We start from the raw sequence: 24,596 nt of genomic DNA, 5'->3' as shown, positions 1-24,596 counted from the left end.
GCGGGTGGCGCTGTGGGTTAAACCACAGAGCCTAGGACTTGCTGATCAGAAGGTTGGCGGTTCGAATCCCCGTGACGGGGTGAGCTCCCATTGCTTGGTCCCAGCTCCTGCCAACCTAGCAGTTTGAATGCACATCAAAGTGCAAGTAGATAAATAGGTACCGCTCCGGCAGGAAGGTAAACGGCGTTTCCGTGCACTGCCCTGGTTCACCAGAAGCGGCTTAGTCATGCTGGCCACATGACTTGGAAGCTGTACGCCGGTTCCCTCGGCCAATAAAGCGAGATGAGAGCCGCAACCCCAGAGTCGTCCATGATGCAGGTCCCTTTACCTTTAGAATTGTATGAACTCCACCCCCACCACACCCCCTGCACCACACTGTTGACTCATGCTTGTGGTCCGTTAAGACCCCTCGATCCTTTTCACATGTCACTGCAAGCAACTCTCCCTTCCTCTTCTTCCCTCTTCGTACCCCAAAGGAAGGTCAGAACTTTTGCACCTCCTGTCTCCCCTACCTAAGTAGGGCTGTGCAATCCATCACAGGAGATGAGTAGAAACAGGAAGCTGGGGATAGTCACGTTTGCTGCGCCTGCTCCAAGAGGGAATGAAGAAAAGAGTGTTTGTGTTCTCATCCAAATGTATTTGCCGACATTTCTGAGAAGCTGAAATTAAAACATCATGGGGTGGGGCTGTGATCAGCAGCTTTAGAATATCGCAGATGGTCCACAGTGGCCTTGCCAGAATTAGGAAGCCGTTTCCAGCTAGTTTTGACGTAGTTCTAGAAAGGCAGGCTGCACATTGGTTCAAAGGTTGGTGCCACCCAAAGGTCAGAGGCAGCCTTCAGCATCTCCTTGCCCGCTGAGATTTCCATCCCACAGCCTGCCTGATAACCGGACATCATTCCCTTTTCCTGGGCATTGTATGTATTGCAGAACACATTGAGGAAGCCAGCAATTTCGTGCCTCCTGCGCAGAGAGGGGCATGCTATGTGCCAGCAATCTGTGCACCTGGAAACAGCACATTGTTCAAAGCTCATTCTAAAATCCTCACATCAAGATGAAAGAAAGTGTTTCTATTTATGTGGCGCCACCAGCTCTGCTGAAAGCAGGCTTTGGAGATCTTCACAAAGGCTTCTTCCAGCAAGCAACATCCTCCGCGTGATCATAAATAATGTGGGCTCGCCTTTCTGGGCACATTCCCAATATAACTGAAAGGACGTGGGAGCTCCTTCCACATGGCAGGTAGCGCCTGGAGGGAGGAGTCATGCGGGACCCAGTTCAGATGCTTCCCAATGCTGCTGGCACTCAATAGCCTTCCATGAAGCTGGATATCTTGCCTGGAGCACCCCAGCAGCCACACCCATCATTTCTGAGTTTGGGTAAATTTTACTTGTGATTCCTGCATTGCAAAGGGTTGGACTACACTCATGCACTCACATGCACACACACAACACACACACAAATGGTATCTGGATATGTTTGTAGGTTTTTCATTTTCTTTGGGTTTTTCAATACTTGGTTTTCATGTTTGTATGTTTTTGTAAATTGCTTTGGGTCACATTTCATTTTTTAAAAAGGGACTGTCAAATGCAGATCATGATACAAGACTTGCTGGGCTTCCAGAGCCAGTGTGGTATAGTGGTTAGAGGGTTGGACAAAGACCTGGGGGAGACCAGGGTTCAAATCCCCCGACTTGGCCATGAAATTCACTGGGTGACCTTGGGCCAGTAGCTGCCTCTCAGCCTCATCAGCCTCTCCAACCTCACAGGGATTAAATGAGGAGTGGGGAACCATGTACATGCCACTTTGAGCTCCTGGGAGAAAAAGGGTGGGAGATAAATGAAACAGACAGACAGACAGACAGACAGACAGACAAACTCTTGCAGCACCTAACACATAGGATGCAAAGGCATCCAGGGATTTCAAGGTAAGCACCACCACCACCTTTGATACCACTTACTTTGAATCAAAAAATTGTAGAGGTAAATTGTAGAGGGAAGTGGGAGGAAGGGGAAAAGAATAATATGATGGATTGAGGAAATATAAATGTAAATGTTGGGGGGGGGTGGGGAGGAAATGGTGTTGGCTTTGGTACATTTGTATTGTAATGTAATATGTGAAAACCAATAAACAAACAAACAAACAAACAAACAAACAAACAAACAAACAGGAGAGAGTAGTTTAATTTTAAAAAAAAAAAAAAAAAATTGTAGAGTTGGAAGGGATCTCAAGGGCCATCCAGTCCAACCCCTTGCAATGCAGGAGGATTTCTTCCCTATGTCCCTGCAGCCCACAGTTTCTGATATCTCAGCACAACCAGCAATGAAGGAGGATTAGATTTGCTGTGCAGGGCTGCCTTGAACCCAGGGCCAGTGGCATTCTGGTAGAAGTCTTTGCACCTTGGCCTGCACTGCCCACAGTTTTCATCTCCTGCTAGGAGTCCTGACAGGGCAGGAAGCTGGGGGCTGGCTGTGCCACTGCTCTCTGCACACACTGCCTGAGACTCCATGCTCATGTGGCACCTGTGGTTTCTGCATTGCAGGGGGTTGGACTAGATGACCCTTTGGTTCCCTTTCCAACTCCGCAACTCTGTGATTCTATAAAACCCCTCCTGACCACACACAGGCACAATGGCTCTCTTTGGAACCCAAACACCAGCTTCCTTGCCTGGGTCCTTTTAAGACAAACACAGATCTCAAGAGCCAACACAGGCAGCTTGTCCTTTGCTGTCTAAACCTGCCTTAAATGACACCTGACTTTGGCATTCACAAGGCAAATTGGGTTGAGAGAAGCAAATCCCTTTCCAATTGTTCCTGGAACAAGGGGCTGCAGAATAAACAGGCCATTCTGTGTTCATATACAAAGCCCTGTCCAAAGACGCAGTTTTCATCGCCCCCTCCCTTTCTACGGTCCGATTCCCTTTCAAAGCCTGACAAACGCCAATGAGGCAGTTGGGAAGCTCATTAGCAGAAAGATCTCTGCCCTTTCCCCATCCTGAATATACACACTGTGGCTGACACTGTTCATAACATCACAGCAAAAGCTTTCAGGAGCAAGAAAATGTCACCATCTCTGCGTGTTTGTGTGCATGCACATATAAATTTCTACCTGCGTGATTCTAAAGTACGTTGTGTATGCGACTCTAGGCTGCATCAACAGAAGTCGGCTGTCTAGATCAAGGGGTGTAATAGTCCTGCTCTAGTCTGTCTTGGGTAGACTCCACTAGAGGACTGTGCCCAGTTCCGGGCATTGCAGTTTTAGGATATTGACAAGCTGGAAGGTGTGCAGAGGAGGGAGACCAAGATGACGAAGGGTCTGAAAACCAAGCCTGATGAGGAACAGTTGATGCTGTTTGGGATGTTTAACGGAGAAGAGAAGACTGAGAGGTGGCAGGAGAGCCATTTTCAAATATCTGAAGAGGTGTCACAGGGAAGATGGAGCAAGCTTGTTTTCTACTGATCTAGGGGAAAGGACCCAAACCAGTGGATTCAAATAACAAGAAAGGAGATTCTGACTAAACATTGGGGAGGGGGAGATTCTGACAGTTGAGAACTGTTCCACAGCCTTTGGTCATCTCCCCGCATTCCCCACTGGACAATTGCTTGGTTGGCTTATCAATTGGCCATTACTGAAAGAAAGAGAGGAAAAACCCAGCAGATGTTTTAATCAGTCCTGTCTCTTACCAATTGGTAGCCTTCAGTCCAGGACTGATGGGAAAGGAAATAAAACTGACTGTAAGTTTTATCGCTATGCCAATCTCCAAACCCGCCTCCCTCCTCTTCCCAGACACAATGGGCAAAGTAATGACTCTTGGGTATAGCTGACTTCAACGCTAACAGCTGCCGCGAGGGGGAAAAGGTCATTCTACCCCACTCCCCACACTAAAGCATCACAGCTTAACCTCTTTTAATGGACACGGAGCAGCACTGGCATCAATATTTTGGGGGTTGACTTGTGCAACCGTAGCCTGGAAGAGAGGAGCGGGTGAGTAGGCAAAATGATCTCAGGCTGCCCCCTCTGACTTTCTTGGCTACTCTGCATACAAAGTCACCTGTCTCCTGGGGGCAGCCATTCTGGCAGACTGCCTCAGTGCAAGAGAGATGGGGAGCAAAGCCCATTGCATCAGCTTTGCTAAATGCCCAGCTCCATGAGGAACCTCCTGTCCCTGAACTCTTGCCCCAGTTGGCTATGACAGGAGCAACTGTTTAGAAATCAGTGCCTGAGTTTAGATTTGGATTTTCTCCTTCCCACCCAGTCCTTCTCCCCTTGTGTCTCCACCCCCATCGTTCTACCCTGACACTGAGGTCCAGCACTGAGGGCCTTCTGGCAGTTCCCTCACTGCGAGAAGCCAAGTTACAGGGAACCAGGCAGAGGGCCTTCTCAGTAGTGGCACCCACCCTGTGGAACGCCCTCCCACCAGATGTCAAAGAGAACAACTACCAGACTTTTAGAAGACATCTGAAGGCAGCCCTGTTTAGGGAAGCTTTTAATGTTTGACGTATTACAGTATTTTAATTTTTTTTGGGAAGCCGCCCAGAGTGGCTGGGGAAGTCCAGCCAGATGGGTGGGGTACAAATTATTTATTATTATTATTATTATTATTATTATTATTATTATTATTATTATTTTGTTGTTTTTGTTTCTGTTTTAGCTTGCTCCATCCTCCATGTGACAGCCCCTCTGATATTTGAAGATGGCTCTCACATCACCTCTCAGACTTAGAATCATAGAACTGCAGAGCTGGAAGGGACCACAAGGGTCATCTAGTCAGGAGTCTTTTTGCCCAATGTGGGGCTTGAACCCGTGTCTTCTCTTATCCAGGCTAAACAGTCTCAGCTCCCTCTGCCATTCCTCATAAGGCTTGGTTTCCAGACCCTTGATCCTCTTGGTCGCCCTCCTCTGCTCACCTTCCAGCTTGTTGGGTTATGGATATGCTGGTGCTGGTGCTGACAGGAAGGAGGTTAAAGACCATTTTGAGCAGATCCAGCACCTTCTCTGCCTTGGCTTTTAAGAAAGAGGGTCAAATCAGACAAGAGTCAGAACACCACTGATGTTTAAGTGTGAGGGTTAGAGGAATTAATGCCTCAGAGGTGGAGAAGGAGGCTGAAGTAACAGGAACACGGAGACACACTTTCAGAGCAAAGTCAACTCCCAGGTGACCTGGAAAAGTACCTTCCTCCCCCTCCCACCATCCGTGGCCCATTAAACCTGGAGCAGCTGAGCAACTTTTCCTCCAATCTAACACGCAGCACTTTGGCCAAATGGCAAGACAAGCAAAGAGGACATCAGAGATGGAAAGCGGCAAATTGACAAGGAAGCCTCAGCCCCCAGCAATGCTCCCGGGGCCCCAGAGAATAATCCCAGTTGTTAGCCTGGAGCCCTCTCCTCCACGCATCCCAAACGGTACATTCATTTCATGATGATGCATGCAATGCAAATGATCAATCCTGAGGTTAAATTGACATTCAGGGCCCTGTGCAGCCCGAGATTAATTTTTTCAAGAGGGAGAATCACATTCTGCTTGCAAAAATTGCCTTTACACTGTGTGCGGAAGTCTCCAAAGCCAGAGGAGAGCTCAGCACTTTTCCGGCAGTGAAAAGCCAAGGTCAGGTTCCCCTTTGTATCTCTGATTGCTAGCAGAAGGAGAATAAATTATGCCAAACATGTGCCCCATTTGGCCTGACTTAGATAGGCTGCAGAACTACAGCCATCCTTTGCACAGGGAGGAAGTTTGGGCAGAAGACCCATAGCCCTGATTTAAGTCAATGGGCTCAGCCCAACACAAGTAAACTTGGTTCTCAAATCAGAAAGCCTTAGAGATGTTGAGAAGGCAGCAATTTCTGTCCTGTCCTGGGTTCATTGCAGTCAGTACTGTTTCTGTTCAACTACAGTTCAGCTTTGAATCAAACCTCTTGCAACTCTCTCACTCTTCACTACAGGTGAAACTAATGTAATTACTGAAGGAATTAGCTTCAGTGCATCTCAGTGGAAGGCAAACATCAAAAACAATGCAGAAAATAATGTAATCATTTATGTAACATCTTTGGACTACAGAAACAATATATTAATAGAACCATAGAGTTGGAAAGGACCCCAAGGGTCATCTAGCCCAACCTGCTGCAATGTAGGAGTCATGGCTAATACTGGAAATATTGCTGGCTTTCCCTTGTGTGGTTTCTGTTCAGACCTCAGATGAACATGCACACTGCAGCAATCTCAGTAGCCTGAAAAGGAAACTGCAGGCAAATTAGGATAACCTCTCTACAGCTCAGAATCTTCCTGACCCTGTGAATTAGATGATGGCAGACATCCGAAGCCAAGTTGCTACCTTGTATGAAGAACACAAGCAAAGCCCTTCTGGATCAGGCCAAAGGATCAGACCCAACTAGCCAAGGATCCTGTTCTCACAGTGACCAACCAGATGCTTCAGTAGGAAGTCCTCAAACCTGACTCAAGTGCAACAGCAGCACTCTCCCCTTCTGTGCTTCCCAGCAACTGGTATTATTACTCAGAGGTAAACCGCCTCTTTGTGCATCCAACACACCCAGAGTAGCTCTTACCCCTTTGCAGATGGCCACTGCTTCCTTGGACATAGATTTTGGATAGGCTACATTGTGCTCCATGATGGACTGGAAGAGTTCGTCTTCATCTTCACCTTCAAACGGTGCCTACAGCATTGGGGGAACAGAAGGAGGAAAAGTTTTAGGGCTACTCAGTTCTGGTGCGCTGCAATCCATTTCTGTATCATGGAGATAGGCAGCTGTCTTTAGGCCATAGAACTGACTTTGCCAACCTGATGCCTTCCAACTGTTTTGGATGGCGGCTCCCATCAGCCCCAGCCAGTGATGGGAGTTGTAGTTGAAAACATCTGGAACTCACCAAATTGGTGAAAGAAGGGCAGGTGATATAACGGGCAAAGTAGATTGTAGTAAGCAGACCAGGTGGCATGTACATGCTTCCCCCTTCTCTTTTGCCCAGACTTTCTCCAACTGATGCACCCTGATCCTCCTTAACCTTTCCTTTTAATTTCTCCTTCATCTCTTTCCCCCCTTTCCCTTTCAGAATTCAAGTCTACAGGTGGCTGCATAGTTTGCAAAGCTCCTAATGACAGTCCTAAGCACTTACCCAATGATGCTGCTGGGATTCTACCCAGAAGCCAGGCAATCAGCACACAACTCCCATTTATCGTGATGCTGTGTACGGCTTCGATCCCATCTAGACTTGGAGACAGGCTGGGGGTTTGGCTGGGACAAGATATTGACCACCAGCCCTCAATCCCCAGCTTGGAATGCTGTTAGTCTTTGCTTCATACACATACCCCCTTCCACAAGCTCAACCAAACAGGCCATTCCAGAATCTGGGTTGTGCTCAATCCCTTGGACCTCAATGAAAACCCCACAACCTCTGCCCCCCCAAAAAACCCCTAGTCCGATTTCCTTACCTGCCCAGCCAGCATTTCATAGAGAAGGACACCAAAAGCCCACCAGTCCACTGATTTCCCATAGGGCTGGTAAGCGATTATCTGCAAGACATTGATAACAACATCAGAGCTACAGGATTACACACACACACACACACGTGCGGTTTTTGACTCACTGTCTGTCACAAGGCAAAAATTATTCCAACTGATGCAGCGACAACAAGTAGATTTCCTGCTGATTTCCCAGGGATTGCAAACAAACAATAGGATTAGACACTTAGTAAGAAAGATCTGAGCCATTCCTGAACCTCCAGCCTCCTTTCTTGTGGAAGATCAACGGGCAATTCACATACACCGCCACTGCAGCCACACAGCCCACCAAGCTGCCTCTGCTATCAGCATCAGTGCAGATTTCCGGCAACATCCCATGAAATCTCACGAGATCCATCACACTCCATAAGATCTTGTGAGATTTTGGTGAGCTCTCACTAGAAATCGGTGCTGCTTCTGGTGCTGCTTCTCTGCCAGTGGTGGAGCTGGAATGGGTGCGTCACCCATGGGGGCACCACCTCGGGGGCTTCCACTGCCTGAAGCCACTGCTTCAGCCTTCTTCATGGCCAGCCCTGTCATTTGCCCACCTGCCCACAGAACTGAGTGCTTCCAGACTGCCGCTACTTCTCAGTGTGATTCAACCACATACTAGCAAATCCAGGTTCTGCAAGTATTGTTGATTGGGAGGTGTTGTGCAAAAACCCCACTTTCCCCAAAGAGTGGACTTTTTCCAATGAGAAAAGTGACAGTGAAATGCATTGAAAGTGTGGGATGAGTACACTGGCTTTGATGCAAAATCGTCTAACCTCCCTGCAAGCAAATCAGAACAAATGCCCAATAAGCAGGTCATCTGGGACCATGCAGTATGGCAGGCGTTTCTATTTTCTGTTTAATTTCATCTCTCTCTTTTCTGTTGCAATGTGTCTGTGGCCTGGTGCTGCCTGCCACATAAATTGCAATATGGGTGTTCATGTAGGAAATGTTAATGCATCACAATATGATTTTGAAAGGGTGAAGGTAGGAGCAGGAGGTGGGCGAATGTGAAAATCCACTGTTTAACTCATTTGCCCAGAGTGGACAAATGGTTGAGTTTGGGGAGGTCACTTCAAGTGCCCACAGAGGATCCCCATTTCCTTGCCATTGTGCAAGGAAGTTCTCATTGGTAGAAATATTGCCTCTTTTCGAGAGAGAACTGGGGTACTCCATGCAGCTGTCAAACTCTTGTGCCCGGATCAGAGCTTTTGGGCCACAATGAATGGTCTGGGAGAAGCTTCTCTTGGTGATGAAGACGATCGAGGCTGTGTATATTTTTCAGCAATTACCGTGCGATTTGCATTTATGTTTGAATATATGAATCTTTTAGGAATAGAAATCTGTAATTAGGATGAATAAACGACGAAACGGTTTTGCATTAAGTAACAGATGGCAGTGCCTCGGGCTTGTCAAACCCCATACGCTTAAACGAGGGAAACAAATGGGGGGGGGGAGGCAGAGTCCTTCAAAATGCAGGCTCTTCCTCCTCCTTTTGCGTGCTTTGGGGCATTCTGTGTTGGCCCTTAATATGTTTTCCTGGCAAAACTTTGTCTGATTTCTTGCTGCTTATTTGCGATTTCTTCTCCACTTACATAACTCTCTTTTTCTGCCCTGCAGTTCCTTGGGCGATTTGTAGCAGAGACTCAGGTCAACTGCTTTGGACATCTCAAACCTTTATTTTCCATTATTTATTTATCACATTTACCTCCCATCTCCTTCAAGGAGCTCAAGGTGGTGTACGTGGTCCTCTGCCTCCCCTCACAATAACCCTGTGAGGTAGGTCAGGCTGAGAGATACTGACTGTCCCAAGGTAACAGCTGAGTGGGGATTTGAATCCTGCAGGTGTTGGCAGGGGAAGGCATCAATGAAGCTCGGAAGAAGGTACTGGTTTCCGTTCCGTCCTCTGTTCATTGCATGCTGCTTTGTTTCTGTTCTGCTGCAGTCCGCCTTCTGATAAAAACAACCTTATTCATCTCCCTTCAGCATTCCCTCCATCGATGCTGAGCTGGACAAGTGTATTGGCAAGGCAACTATGGTAATGGCTCACCAGGCCTGTGTGCTGATCACACTGCTTTATGGAAATGAATCGTGGGCAGCTTACAGCTGTCAGGAGGGACACCTCAAAGCCTTCCACATGCACTGCATCAGGAGGATTTTGGGTAACACATATCAGTACAGAAGTCCAAACAAAGATGTGCTCTCCCAAGACCACATTCCCATCACGTTCGCACTCCTGTCTCAGCAACATCTTGGTCATGTCTACAGAATGGAAGATCCCCAAGGATATACTTTATGGGGAACTGGCTTCAAGCACCAGGCCCATTGGCAGACCAACTCTGCACCACAAAGATGTCTGCAAATATGACATGAAGGCTGGCCACATCAACCCTGCCATGTGAGGATCTCTTGCAGACAACCACAGTCCCTGGAGAGACAAATTGTGTATCCATAGCAGTGACCAGAGGAGAAACGGCTGTTGGGAGGAGTGCAGAGAGAAGGAAGCCATGGTGCATCTTCAGTCACAAAACTGGGCATCTTCATCTGCCCTAGCTGCAACAAAACATGTCTCTCCTGCAGCAATCTCTATGGCCACAGCAGGCTCTGCAACCTTCCAACAGCTTGACCTCACCCCCAAAGGTGCACTCCTTCATTGTCTCCCGAGACAGACGGATGCCAACCAACCAATGGGGCAATTCTATGTAATTCTGTAATTAATTGCATCCTCCAACACCATTCATTTCAATGCAAAGGAAACACAATGTAAATAGGTTGGGGAATAACCAATTATGTGTCATTCGCGGACTGTAAACAACAGCAGCAAATACCGATTGTATTCGCCAGATTGATGTCCATTCTGAAGATGGGATGAATAAGTGAACATCAGCAATCTCTGCTCCTGTTCCCATTGGGATTCTCCAGCTTCTCTACTCAGAAGGCAGCAGAGCTGTTTGACACTGGACTCTGATCTCAGAGGGCACCATACAACCTCTGGACTGGCCAGCTGCAAAGTTTTTCTGTTGGAGTAGTAGCATTGGCGTAGCCAGGATTATTGGGGGGGGCATATCTTTTCTTAGGAGGAGCAGGCCTTTTTTAGGGTGGGGCAGAATCTCAATTGCTATGTATTTTATTGATCTGGGGGGCAGTTGCCCCCTGCCCCCCGGGCTATGTCCATGACTAGCAGAACAGCAGTGTGGTCCCCATCCATTCATGCCTCCTGTTCTAGCTGTTTTAAAGAAGCAGCTGTACTAAGTTGGACCTTCATAGAATCCACCCAACTTAGATTGGACTGAGGGAACTCCATTGTCCAGGCCACATGGAGATGCCAAGCAAGGATGGAGGGGGAGACGTGTGAAGCATCATCACCTCTGCATTTCCTCGCTTGGAAGAGTTCCTGCCTCTTTTCTAGCTTTGGGGGGAAACCAGGTGCAGATCTGCCCACCCCAGAGAAAAATGCATTAGAAGCACTTGTAGGAAATGGAGGACTGTTTGTACACCAGTGGGGTGTGAAGCTTTAATCCCTCCAAACAGCCCAGATAAAAGTTTATGGAGCTTGCTGCACTCCTGGCTGTCATTAGCACTCAATATAGTCATTTTGGCACCAAGGAGAAATCCCCAGAATCAATGAGATCAAGGGAAGGGGAAGCATGAGATGCACTCATGCTCGGAAGTGCAAAACCTGTTCATTTGCTGCAAAGTGTTATTCCTGGCTGCCTTCATCTCGGGAGCACATCTGTGATGTTGGAGGAACAATGGGCCACTCTTTTGTGTGTATCAGAACAATTATTCTCCAATGAAATGAATGAAGAGAACTGAAGGATGTGCAGTTTGGAAAACCTTTGATGGGGAGTTATAATTGCCTCTGTCTCTAGTCCCTACACCTCCAATCTACAGCAGGGTTTGGAGTAGTTGCCTACTTGCCCACCACCACAAACCCTCTCGTCCCAAACACATTTAAAGTGTTGGTCCAATGTTGGCAGAGATCCCATCATTTGACAACCTTTCAGATCCCCAGGGTTGTCACCAACCATGTTCTCCTCAAGAGCAGACCCCTTGAAATGGATGGCTCCAAGTTACCCCTCTGCATTGATTTCAGTGGGCCTCCTCTGAATAGGACTAACATGAGATCAATGAGTCACAGAATTGTATAGTTGGAAGGAACAAAGAGGATCCTCTAGCCCAGCGGTTCTCAACCTGTGGGTCCCCAGATGTTGTTGGACTACAACTCCTGTCATCCCTGAGCTCTGGCCTTGCTAGCTAGGGGTGATGGGAGTTGTAGTTCAACAACATCTGGGGACCCACAGGTTGACAAAGGCTGCTCTAGCCCAACCCCCTGCAAGGCAGGGATCACAGCTAAGTGTCCTTTTGAACTTGATGTTTGTCTGCAATGGTTTGGGAGATCTGAGTCCGCGCCCATCAAGAGCGTTCTGCTTGAGCCTCACAGCACTGGACTGGAGAGAGCGTAAGTATGGCATTATTCCAGAAGCTAGGCCAAAGTTTGTAATTTAGTTAGTTCCTTTAAATATTCCTAGGTCCCTTTTGCACATTGCTCCAGGTGGCTTATATACCAATTTCGCATCTACTTTCACAAACACTGCTGTCTGTGGTTTTGTTCTCTGTTCGTTCCAAAGTAAAAACAATGAATTAAAAGCCAAGAAAACAAGCACTTTGGAGATGATGCCCAGTTGCCGACCAAAGGTGGGGGGGGAGGGGGAGTGAATGATGGTTTGTTCTACTCTGAAAGCGCATTAATCATGTGCAGAGATCCAGCCACATGCTGGCCAGGCTCCCATATTAATCTTGGCAGAACAAGGGGAAAATAACGCACATTAGCCTAGTAATTAAACGTCTCCCTGGGAAGGAGGAACACACAAAGTGGTTTAGCATTCACAGGCACTCCTCAGAGAGACAGGAAGAGAGGAGCGATGTCCTGATATGCTACCAGCCACAGATATCAATATAACATGCCGCAGCACTCCATATCTTTAGAGCCATGGCTCCCAAATCTTTTTGAGCCCTGCCACTTTCGTTCCATAAATTCATCAGTGGTGGACTTTGGGCTCTCATGTAGAAGGTCCCAGGTTCAAACACCTCCAGGTACGGCAGGGAAAGTCCCTGGTCTGAAACCATGAAGAGCTGCTTCCAGTCCATGTAGACAATATTGAGCAAGCTGGACTCATGGTCTGACTGGGTATGAGGCAGCTTCCTAAAACAGAGACCCAATGACAAATAGGAGAGATCCGGTACAGAGCAGCATCAGGCAGCTTCCTTTGTCTTCCCATCACAGAACTGTAGAATTGGAAGCAACCCAAAGCATCATCTGGTCCAACCGCCTGCAGTGCAGGAATCACAGCTCTCTTCCATAGCTCAGGGGATGGGGCACCTGCTCTGCATGTAGAAGGTCCCAGGTTCAATCTTGCCAGGGACTGGCTGGATGAGGAAGAGTGCTGGGAGCTGCCTGCCAAGAACCCCCCAGAGAGGGCACAGGAGAAGAAGACTTAGATCCCAGATCCTGGTGGTGGGATACCGGCCACACCTCAGAGGAGGGGACAAGCTGGGAGGTACTAGAAGCAGGAAGCATGAGGGATCACGGGGAGACAGAAGCAGGCAGGTGACTCAACACAGAGCAGGGTGATGAGGTTTCCAGTTTGGATGCAGGCTCCAACAGAGATGGCAGAGGGGAGCTAGACCCTGCATCTTTCCCATAGCACCAATAGAACAGCCTCTCAGCTGAAGGCTCTCTGGCCCCATTGACTCCCAGAACGCAAAGGATGTTACATGTTGCTGAGCAACGGGCCAGACAGGCACAGAGAGAGGCTCCTGGGGTTTGCTGCAGCAGAAGATTACAAGAGAGGAGCCCTGACTCAGAGGGGTAGAGAGAGAAGGAGAGGCTGCACACCAATTCGAGCAAGTTCTTAATGGGGGTGTGTGTGTTACCCTTATGAGATTTCTTGTATTTTTTCCCTTTTCTTAATAAAGAAGCTGAACTGCATGTTAGCCTCGCGTCTCCCTCTCTGACCTGTGAATGACCTGATCGTCCTGTCAGCCCCTTGACAAATCTCTAGCATCTTCAGGTGGGGCTGGGAAAGATTCCCTGCCTGAATTGCTGGAGAGTTGCCAGCCCGTGTAGACAATATAGTGCAGGCCAGAGTCAGGCCAACAGTCCATCCAGAACAGTGCTGTCTACACTGACTGGCAGTGGCCCTCTAGGGTTTCAGGTGGGAGTCTTTTCCCAGCACTACCTGGAGACACCTGGGATTGAACCTGTGACCTTCTGCATGCAAAGCATGTGCTCTGCCCCTGAGCCACAGCCCCAGTTACACAGAGCAACTTGTGATTCTGCAGCCAAAATCTTGGCGCTTCTAACTCATTTAAAAATGAACTTTGTTGTTCATCAAGCACACATGCTTTGATAAGGAGACCATGGGCTGTAACTTCTAACAATTTAAGCATCCACTAAATTGTTGCAGAGGATCAATTGTCTTTATTCCCTTGGTAACGGCTTGTTAAGGTGCTAAAAATAAAGCAAGCCTGCTCCTTTCCTTCAGAGCACTTATGGAAATTTAACTGATGCATTGATTAAGATTTCTTCAAGCCCAAGCCTTTAAAACAAACAGCATTTGCCTAAACTATATATTTAAAAAACTGAAAGTTACAGAATCGTATTATTAATACTAAGGGTGATATCCAACACATGTCATACTCAAGAGTAGACCCACTGAGATTGTAGTAGAAAAATTAGGGGTTGGCTTCTGCAGCCCAACTCCCCAAGGGACTCTGAGTCCCCTAAGTCCATGATCGGTCAGAGAAGAATGGACAGAGGCACGAACCAGTAGAAGGGAAAGCAAGGAAGATCTTTATTTTCATGTTGCAACAGAGACCCCTGTATCCTTTTAAAGACTTTAGAAATTGCCCAACCCCTTAGCCAAAGACCACCCAAAAGCATCACACTCACATCACAGAAAGAGGCAGTCTACAACAGAAATTTGAGAGTGTGACCTGTCTCCTGCTTGTCAAGATACCTGATAATGTTTGCCCATGGGCATAGCCAGGATTCTTGTGGGGAGGGGCAGGCCTTTTGTTGTGGGGGGCAGAACTGACATGATCGATCAGTTAAGTATTTTTATTATTTTACTTGATCGGGGGGGGGGTAGCTGCCCCCCTGCTCCCGCCCCCCGGCTATGCCCATGCAATCGCCCCACCTTGGCCGGTCTGGATCATTCTTTTTGAAATTGTAAATACCCCAAGTATTGAAACCATCGTCACAGATCTCCCCTATTCATATACAAAATGTGCTCTTCTGGTCAGATTTGAAGCGTAAGTGAAAAGAACTATTGGGAAAAGTTTCTCCAAGATGGCTTTTGGGATGTTCTGTGCGCTAAGTGTATTTTTCTCAGGGAATATTTCCTAAGTTTTGAAAGGTGGAGGATTGGCTTTCTGTGGAGTGTGTGTCCGCTATGTGTGTGCACCCTTAAAATTTAAAACAAGTTCAATGGATGTAAGCAAGGGGACCTGGCTCTCTCTCTCTCTCTCTCTCTCTCTCTATCTCTCTCTGTTACTCACCTCGGGCGCAATGTAGTCTGGAGTGCCACAGAAGGTCTTGGTGGTGACGCCATCCCAGATATTCTCTTTGCACATGCCAAAATCAGCAATCTTGATATGCCCCTCAGAATCCAGCATCACGTTGTCGAGTTTCAGGTCGCTGCAGCATTGAAAACAGACTGGTTATGAAAGCCTAATGGAAGGTAGAGAAGGCTGGCAGGTAGTTTAAGGGGGGACAGAGCAGAGAAGGCGACCCCCAGCAATGAAAGTACCAATCCCCTCGAGCTGAGCAAGCTTTTTATTTTACTATTATTGTTGTTTATTTATTTGCTAACAACAGCAAAAGTGCAAGCATGGCAAAAGGAAACGAAAACTCCAAAACGTAAACCATAAAACGCCACAACCTGGAAGGACAAATGTGCAAAGATACAGTGTGGTTCCAAAAGGATAATAAAGTATTAACTCATACAAAGATTCCCTTTACAAAATAATAAAAGCAGGGATCAGCAAACTTTTTCCACTGTCCCTCAGACCTTGTGGAGGGCCGGACTATATTTTGAAAAAATAATAATGAATGAATTCCTATGCCCCACAAATAACCCAGAGATGCATTTTAAATAAAAGGACACATTCTACTCATGTAAAAACACGCTGATTCCAGGACCATCCGCGGGCCGAATTTAGAAGGCGATTGGGCCAGATCCAGCCCCCGGGCCTTAGTTTGCCTACCCATAAATAAAAGATTTATACAGTGAGTGGAGAATAAAGGTTCTAGATAGGCTTAAATGAGCCAGACATTTGCATGTACTGGAGGCACTGAGTGACCAGGTGCCTTAATATTTGTATAAGAAATAAAACCATGCCATTTATTTTTTTATACATGGTCATTCGAGCTCTGCCCTTTGGATACTTTTAAGTTCAGGAGCTATCTTTTCAAGAAGGGCAATTTGCTGAGCAAACAAAACGCACCCAGCTACCCTTTGAAAGCTGCACATCAATGAACTTTGCAAAGCACGTAGAATCAAAGAGCTAGGAGGGGCTCCCCAGAGTCATTTAGTTCAACCCCCTGCAATGCAGGAACCCCTTCTCTGAAAAAAAAAGCGTGCACCAAAAATAAAACCTCCGAAAACATAATGCCGCGGCGGAACCGCACTTGTAATGCTGTGCACAGTTCTGGCTGCTGCACACATCGAAAAGAATGTTGTAGAGCTGGTTCGGAAATAGGCAACCGAAACTGTTATTATTATTATTATCAATTAAATCTCTATTCTGCACTTCCTCCGAAAGGAGCCCAGGGAGGCAAACCCCAAAGTGATAAAACAAAACAATTAAAAATAAAAATATATTTAAAGCAATAGAAAACATTTTTAAGCAATCTAAGCACATTTTCGATAAATTAAAATCATGTTTAAAATGATCAAGGGGTTAGAAGGAAAGGAAAGGAAAGACTTCAGTGTTTGGGGCTTTTAATTTAGATTAATGATTGCTAAGAGGAAAGCGAAGGAAGTGGGGGAAATTATGCACGAGTTGAGCTAAAACCCCAAAAGAGAAAAGTTTTCTCCATGTCTCAAAAGACCAGAAGATGTGGGTGTATGTTTTTAGGACCCACCTTGATTGGAAATGGTTTTAAATTGCTTTCAATGCTGTAATCTACCCTGGCACCTTATGGTAACAGGCAGGAAATCAATGAAAGAAGGAGTCATCCATTGAGTATTGGGCAACTCAGAGCAGACAGAAGAAGGAACTTCTTTGCACAGCACATAGCTAAGTTCCAAAATTCAAAACAAGAAGATGCAGTGACTGGCCCAAACTAGACTCATTCATGAAGAAGGCTATCAACAGTAGGGTTGCTATATTTTGAAGAGCTAAAAAAAAAAAGAGGACACATTTGCCGACATCTACTTTTAACTATGGATCTCTAAGACGACTCTCATCATGAAAAAGAGGACGTGTCCTAGAAAAAGAGGGCATATGGCAACCCTAACAACGGCTATGTGCCTCTGGATATCAGTTGCTAGGAATGACAGGAGGGAAGAGGACTGCAGTGCTCAGATCCAGTCCTCTGTTAGAAGGGATCTCACAGGGAAGCCATCTAGGTGAGGGTGTCCTCTACTTAAGGAGAAATAAGCCTATACAGGGAGAGCAGGAAAGGGGGTCTTGCTCCCCACTGTGGCAGTCCCTAGTGTATTTCTGTTTAAATGTAATTTACATCTAGATTAGCACATTTCACATTTAGATTAGCAAGCACATGCAAATTGTATGCAAATTGGTGCCCTTTTCCCGTCTTGGCTTTTTTTTCGAGTGACGCATTTCCGCATTTCCTCTTTTTCAGGGTTGGCCACACTGTCACCCTCCCATCCTTCAGCTTTCTCCTTCACTGATGTGGCTGTCTGCTTTGCATAAGTGAATTGATAGTTCTCCAAACTCCCTGCTGGGTTGTGGAGGCAGCACAGAGGTTCCCTGGCTGTCGGACAGCTGGATTTCATACCCCTAAAGCTACACCCCCAAATTTGGGGGTGGGGCAGGGAGGAGGTCTCCCAGATGGCTTAGGGGAGACAGGCGGGTGTTTGGAGAGGGAGGGGGACTGCTGGAGCCTTGGAATGATCTGCTGAGCCAGTGTGGTGTAGTGGTTAAGAGTGGTAGTCTCGTAATCTGGGGAATCGGGTTCGCGTCTCCACTCCTCCACATGCAGCTGCTGGGTGACCTTGGGCTAGTCACACTTCCCTGAAGTCTCTCAGCCCCACTCACCTCACAGAGTGTTTGTTGTGGGGGAGGAAGGGAAAGGAGAATGTTAGCCGCTTTGAGACTCCTTAAAGGGAGTGAAAGGCAGGATATCAAATCCAAACTCTTCTTCTGCTGCTGCTGCTGCTGCCAGGAGGCAAGTTTAAAGGGGGAGATCATTCCCTCCTTGTTGAGAGCTCTCACTCACTCTCTCACTCACCCATCAGCTGCTGCAAATGCAAGGCAGCAGTTATGGGCAGAGACAGCCCTTTTTAGGGGAAGGAGGAAGCGGTCCTTTTCTGCATCCAAGGAAAGTGGCAGTGAGCTTGCTTGGCTCTGGCACGAGAGCAGCAACCATTGCTTCCCACCCATGATCAGCTACAGGGCACACCTAAATGTGTCCTGAGTAGATCCACTTGATGAACAGTCTGAAGGACCCTGTGTGAAAGACAGGGAAGGAGAGATCTCTCAGTGTGAGAGGCTGGGAGAAGGTAGGGATGCTCCCAGGTGAGAGCTGGGGACACACATCTTTTTCCATCTGGGAAAAAAAGTTAAGATACGTTTCTGAGAGAAGATCTTGTATTCGTCTATCTCTTTCCCTTTCTTTTTATTATTCTTTGTGTAGATTAGGTAAAGATAAAGGTACCCCTGACCGTTAGGTCCAGTCGCAGATGACTCTGGGGTTGTGGTGCTCATCTCGTTCTATAGGCCGAGGGAGCCGGTGTTTGTCCGCAGACAGCTTCCGGGTCATGTGGCCAGCATGACTAAGCCGCTTCTGATGAACCAGAGCAGTGCATGAAAACACTGTTTACCTTCCCGCTGGAGCGGTACCTATTTATCTACTTGCACTTTGACGTACTTTCGAACTGCTAGGTGGGCAGGAGCTGGGACTGAACAACGGGAGCTCACCCCGTCGCGGGGATTTGAACCGCCGACCTTCTGATCGGCAAGCCCTAGGCTCTGTGGTTTAGACCACAGCGCCACCCGCATTCCTTTGTGTAGATTACCTTGTCTTTTATCATCATCATCAATCTTTATTACGGTCCAGAGACCCAACAAAACATTACAAATTAATACAGAGTTCATACAGCCAGGTTCCTTGTCTTTTATTGCATTCTGAAAAGTGTCAATAAAACACTATAAAAAGAAGAAGAATGACCCACTGAGTTCCATGACTTAGAAACCTAGAACTATAAAGTTGGATAGGACCCCAAGGGTCATTTAATCCAAACTGCAATGAAGGAATCACTGCTAAAGAATACTTGACAGATGGCCATCCAACTTCTGGTTAAAGCCCCAATGAAGTAAGGTCCACCACCTTCCGAGGGAGTCTGCTCCACTGTTGAACAGCTCTTACCCTCCTGGTGTTTAGTCAGAATCTCCTTTCTTGCCTTCTGAATCCATTGATTCAGGTCCTACCCTCTGGAGCAACAGAAAGCAAGCTGACCAGTGAGGTTGGGGCCTGTTTGGTCTGTTCTCCAGGCCTCAACTGTTGATGGGCAACATCAGCTCCATCTACCCACCACTTTCCCATCTTTGAGCTGAATTTCGACCAGGCAGTCTTCTGCAAAAGTTGTGGTTGTGGTTTCTGGCTCATGCAAGGCCAGTTCATTGTGATAGCTTAGTGCTGCTGGTGTGTTTGATTGCTACATCACTGGCCGAAATCCAACACAGAGTCAGGCAACAACTAAACATAAATCTGTGCTGGATTTAGACCACTAGTTCCAATTTATAACTGTTTTCGTGTGGATGTCTTGTGATGTTTGGTTTTTAGAATCTAAACACTTGTTTTGGGTCTCACTCATAATGCAACATGGAAAAGTTAAAAAATAATAGAAACTAAAAACAAAATGCAGAATTTGCAGGCATACTGCAGATTTATCTGGCATTTCTACAACAGTTCCACGGGTTTAAAACATGACTTAATTTGTCTACAGTTATTTCCTTGATTCATTGGCTACTTTGCCCTGTTATTGCTTCAAAACCCAAAGGATATTGTCCAGTTCAGTAATGAAAGCCAAACAAATGCTATGCATATTTTAAGCATTCTGCAATTTTGTTTTTCTCAGGGAAAATAAATGAAAACAAGCATGAGTTATTTCTATGCACCACCAAATAAGATTAAACCCTATATTGGCAATCAGTCATATGGACTAGAAACTTGATTTTTAAAAAAACAAACAACAACAACCCGCAATTTTGCACCCAGTATTTTTAGCTTGTACATGGAATAATGGCATGCAGACAAGGCTGGGTATCCCACTTCTTCCCAGCCCAAACCACCCCTGGAATGACTCCTGCAATTCCATAATGGTCCTTTTTTAGGGGGATGGAATAAGAAGGGACTTATTTGCTGCCCCCCCCCATGCAGCCGTCGCCTTCTTTATGAGGCATGAATTCCTTCAGGATCAGTCCTTTGGTCCTTTGATGTTGCAGAAACACCCTCACCACCACCACCAAACAATGGGGGCAAAAATTGCAGTGGGAATGCAAGTCTCAAGGTTGTCTGTTCTGCTCCGCTAATAGAGAAAAATGCTCTTAATTTTCATCAAGCAACAGCAATTGCAAAACAGAAGAGGAGACTCCCCTCCCCACATACACACCCAAGGGCTGCCAGAGCTGTCAGTCTTTAGGGTGACAGCTTCCTCCCTGCTGGGCATCACTAGAAGTAAAATCTCTGAGTGATGGATGGGTGGTTAGTCCTTGTCTCCAAGGCCCCTGCATGCACAGCAGCAGGCAAATTAACTAAGAACTCCTACAATTTGGAATCTCCACCAAACCTGTGCCAAAGTTTTGCAGTTTTTGTGCAGCGTTGTGCAGTGAAACCCCACATTTTGCAGTGCCCCACATACTGAGTAATTAATACATCAAACACAGGGTGACGCTGTGGTCTAAACCTCTGAGCCTCTTGGGCTTGCTGATTGGAGGGTCGGCGGTTCGAATCCCTGCAACGGGGTGAGCTCCCATTGCTCTGTCCCAGCTCCTGCCAACCTAGCAGTTTGAAAGCACACCAGTGCAAGTAGATAAATAGGTACCACTGTGGCAGGAAGGTAAACGGTGTTTCCATGCACTCTGGCTTCCAGCATGGTGTTCCGATGAGACAGAAGCAGTTTAGTCATGCTGGCCACATGACCCGGAAAGCTGTCTGTGGACAAACGTCAACTCCCTCGGCCCAAAAGCGAGATGAGTGCTGCACCCCATAGTCGCCTTTGACTGGACTTAACCATCTAGGGGTACTTTACCTTTACTGTACTTAACATTAACTACAAACCCCAAAATTTGGGATCATCTGCATTCCTGTGCCAAAGTTTTGCAGTTGTTTAGCAGCATTTTGTAGCGATAACTCCGCATTTTGAAGCACCCCACAAACTGAGCAACTGATACATCAAACATGGACAGGAACAGCTGGCCATTGCACTCATGCAGTAGCCAACGACATGGATTTTGAATTCTTGGCGCCGTTTTCTGGGACAACAACATCATTCCATTGTACCTTTAAGAAGAAAGCTTTGCCTTCAATGGGGTACAGGCCAGGGGGAAATAAATGGAGACAACAGCATACAGAAGGCAGAGCAGAGCTTTCAGCAATGTGCCTTAGGCAGCAATCTTTTTTAAAAAAATGATAAATACAGGTGATACCAAAGCGTCTTTATTTTTTATCTGTCAAATGTTGGGGTGGTGGTGCGATATGCTATAATGTCAAACACTTGTCTCTCCCTCCCCACAATTCCTGGTGGCTTTCCCTAGAGCCAGTCAGCTGTTTACAGGAGGGAGCTAGATGTTCTCCAAGGCTGCTGAGCATTTTTTTGGGGGGGGGGGAGAACGCTACTCAAAGAGAAGAGGAAGTGGGGAACGAAGTCAGGGGTGGGTGGGATAATGCCTTCTGCATAGATTACTGCTCTGGGCACCCTAGCAGCCGAGAGCCTTCCAAAGCCACGTCCTGGAATGTTTAGCAGCCAAACAGCAAATGGCAGGTTTTTACAGCAAGACTCCAGACAAATCACTTCTGAAGTGCCAGCTTTATGTGTCAATGATGAGGCAGCGCCGGGCCCTCCCCGCACTGCGAGCTGCCAGCCGTGGCTTGTCAAGCAAACAAAGATTTAAGACCACGAGCAAAGGGAAGCCTCAAAGATGCTCGATCAGCCGGCTTTCCTACAGAATCCAGGAGGGGAGGAAACACACACACACAAAACACCACACTTGTTCGCAAGGCACTGGCATTCGGAAGTCTTTGGCTCTGCTTGCTGGAAATGCACTCCATGGACGATGGCCAAATGGCCACCCGAAAGGCAAGCTGGTGGCTTTTTTAGAGCACCAGGAACCACGTCCCCATGTGGAAAGCCTTGAATGCACACCCTCAATGCCAATCGCCTGTCGAACAGGAGGGGAGGTGCTGCTGCTGCTGCTGCTGCTGCCTTTCTAGAAGCCCGAGAGAGAAAGCATGCCCACCTACCGATAAATGATTCCTTTGTTATGTAAGAAGAACAGGCCAATGGCTATCTCAGCTGCGTAGAACCTGCAAGTAAAGATTAGAGGAGAAGAAGAGTGATAAGGAAGGGAGGCATCTGGAAATGGAAAGCTTTGCTATCTAATTACAGCACAGGGCATCCAGTGTGGAGGGAGAAAGTCCATCTGCCTGCCCCCCCCCCATAACCCAAGGGAGACTCTTTGCCCCATGGGGCCCCCAAGCCATGTTTGACCTCTTAGCCTGAGCTTTATATTAGGGAGTATCCAACTTACACAGCGTGGGGCTCCTTAAACCTTCCAACCTGTTGAATCTGGTACATGAGATCTCCGCCGTTCACATACTCCATGACGAAATACAAGCGGTCCTAGGGAAGGAGAGAAGAGGAGAGAGAGGCGTGAAATGTAACAAAAGCCCGGAGGCGGCTAGTGCCCATTGGGACTGGTAGGGCAGGAGGTAAGGAGGCCAGCAGCAGGTGGCACCAGAGCGAATGACAAGCAGACGCTGAGTGCTACAAGCAGCTACACTGAGACTGAGGAGGAGGAAGCTGGCAGCCAGGGACGCCCTCTAAATGGATCGTAAGAAAGACAGCAGGCAGGTGGGTGTTGTCTGGGTGCAGAGTAGGGTTGTTGGGGCAGTGCCCCATTGGCCCTAATGTCCTGCAAATCACCCAGAGAGCAGTCAGCAGATCCCTGTAAAGGTAAAGGGGCCACTGACCATTAGGTCCAGTTGTGACCGACTCTGGGGTTGCGGCGCTCATCTCGCTTTATTGGCCAAGGGAGCCGGTGTACAGCTTCCAGGTCATGTGGCCAGCATGACTAAGCCACTCCTGGTGAACCAGAGCAGCGCACAGAAATGCCGTTTTACCTTCCTGCCGGAGCGGTACCTATTTATCTGCTTGCACTTTGACGTGCTTTCGAACTGCTAGGTTGGCAGGAGCAGGGACCGAGCAACAGGAGCTCACCCCGTTGCGGGGATTCGAACCGCCGACCTTCTGATCAGCAAGTCCTAGGCTCTGTGGTTTAACCCACAGCGCCACCCGCGTCTACCTGTATTAATGAAAAACTCTCTCTCTCTCTCTCTCTCTCTCTATATATATTAGAGAATGGTGAGAATGAGTAATTTGGATTGAGGCAGAAGTGTATGAATGAGTAAGGTGGGGGTAGGGGGGGTTAAGTCTGTTTTCTTGATCTAAATTGCCCATTCTGGAACTGCTGTACGTCCCATGGGGCTAAACACACAGGTGCCTCTATATGTTTAGTTGCACATACACAGCAACACAGATCTGACTTTCCTTTTAGCAGCTCAAGCTTTTTGTATTTTTTAAAGTATTCACCTTCCCCCGCAAATTTATTGCTTCACCTTTTTGTAAATTGCGTCGAGGGTTTGTTTTTTAACAATCAAGCAGTGTATGAATTTTTATGAAATAAACAAACAAATAAGTCAGCACACATGCCCCCTGCCCCCCATTTTATCATTCACAACAGCCCTGCAAGGGAGGCTATGTTGAGAGATAGTGACCGGTCACTCAGCGAGCTTCAGAGCTGAGTGGGGATTTGAGGCGATTCCTCCTCCATCTCCACACTAGAGGGCTGTTGCTGCCAGTCAGTGTGGACAATACTGAGCTAGATGAATCAAGGTCTCAGGGGAAGCCAGCTCCCTGCAGTCTTTGTTTTGACTGTGGAGGCTCTGATCTCCTTTTGGGGGGAAAAAGAAGGTGCGCACATTTAATCCACTCTCATTTTATCCAGGATCAGGAGGGTCACTCGGGAGCAGGTGGAAGGCAAATCCAGAGGCCCCAAAACACCTGGGCAAAAAAGTTAATTCTCTCTCCCTTTGAGATGAAGATTTGAGATTTTCATCCTTGCCAGCAAATGGGAAGAGCAGCTCTGGCTGAGACTGCTCTCCTCCAAATCAAAGCGCTTTGTACTCAGCACCTGATAATACCCTCTGCTACAAATTTTGATTACGTTACCAATATGATTACCGCTAAGCTACAGGCAGGTCTCCGGGAACTAATCCTCTGCCGACACACTTCAGATGTCAGAAAGAGAGACGTGCAAAAGGAAAAGCTTCGCTGCATGCAGGAGTTTCATTAGCGAGCGCAGAGAAGGGCCCAGCCCCACTTGCCTGCCGCTGCAGCAAAACGCCTTTCGCAAAGCCAAATGGCTGGCTGACATTTCAGTGTAATCCTCCGTGCTCATTGCAGGAAGCCTGAAAGGACGGGCCTTGCACTGTGCCTATCGCTGCCTCCTCTCCTCTTCCTTATCTGCAGCCAGCCCCAAACAGTTGTGGAAGCAATGACTGCTCCCTTTGCAAGCGGTCCCCCCAATGCCTCCGTTTATTTTGGACCGGATGTTCCTGATGATTC

General features: G+C 47.4%; 1 protein-coding gene across 2 annotated transcripts in view; it reads right to left on the bottom strand.

The window, feature by feature from the left end:
* The window catches only part of PRKCB (protein kinase C beta), a 179,891-nt gene that overhangs the window by 30,841 nt on the left and 124,454 nt on the right, over positions 1–24,596 (bottom strand). For both annotated transcript variants that reach the window (XM_080981702.1, XM_080981701.1), the window contains exons 11-15: positions 22,501–22,592; positions 22,214–22,276; positions 15,061–15,199; positions 7,438–7,518; positions 6,557–6,664 (exon numbers count right to left, since the gene is read on the bottom strand). In XM_080981702.1, coding sequence (XP_080837828.1) covers positions 6,557–6,664; positions 7,438–7,518; positions 15,061–15,199; positions 22,214–22,276; positions 22,501–22,592 — 483 coding nt within the window. The remainder of the gene's footprint in view (positions 1–6,556; positions 6,665–7,437; positions 7,519–15,060; positions 15,200–22,213; positions 22,277–22,500; positions 22,593–24,596) is intronic.

This window comes from Podarcis pityusensis, assembly GCF_964106645.2.
Source record: "Podarcis pityusensis genome assembly, chromosome: 14".
Taxonomy (NCBI): domain Eukaryota; kingdom Metazoa; phylum Chordata; class Lepidosauria; order Squamata; family Lacertidae; genus Podarcis; species Podarcis pityusensis.
Note: the sequence above shows the minus strand (reverse complement) of the source record. Positions and strands in the feature narration are given on the sequence as shown.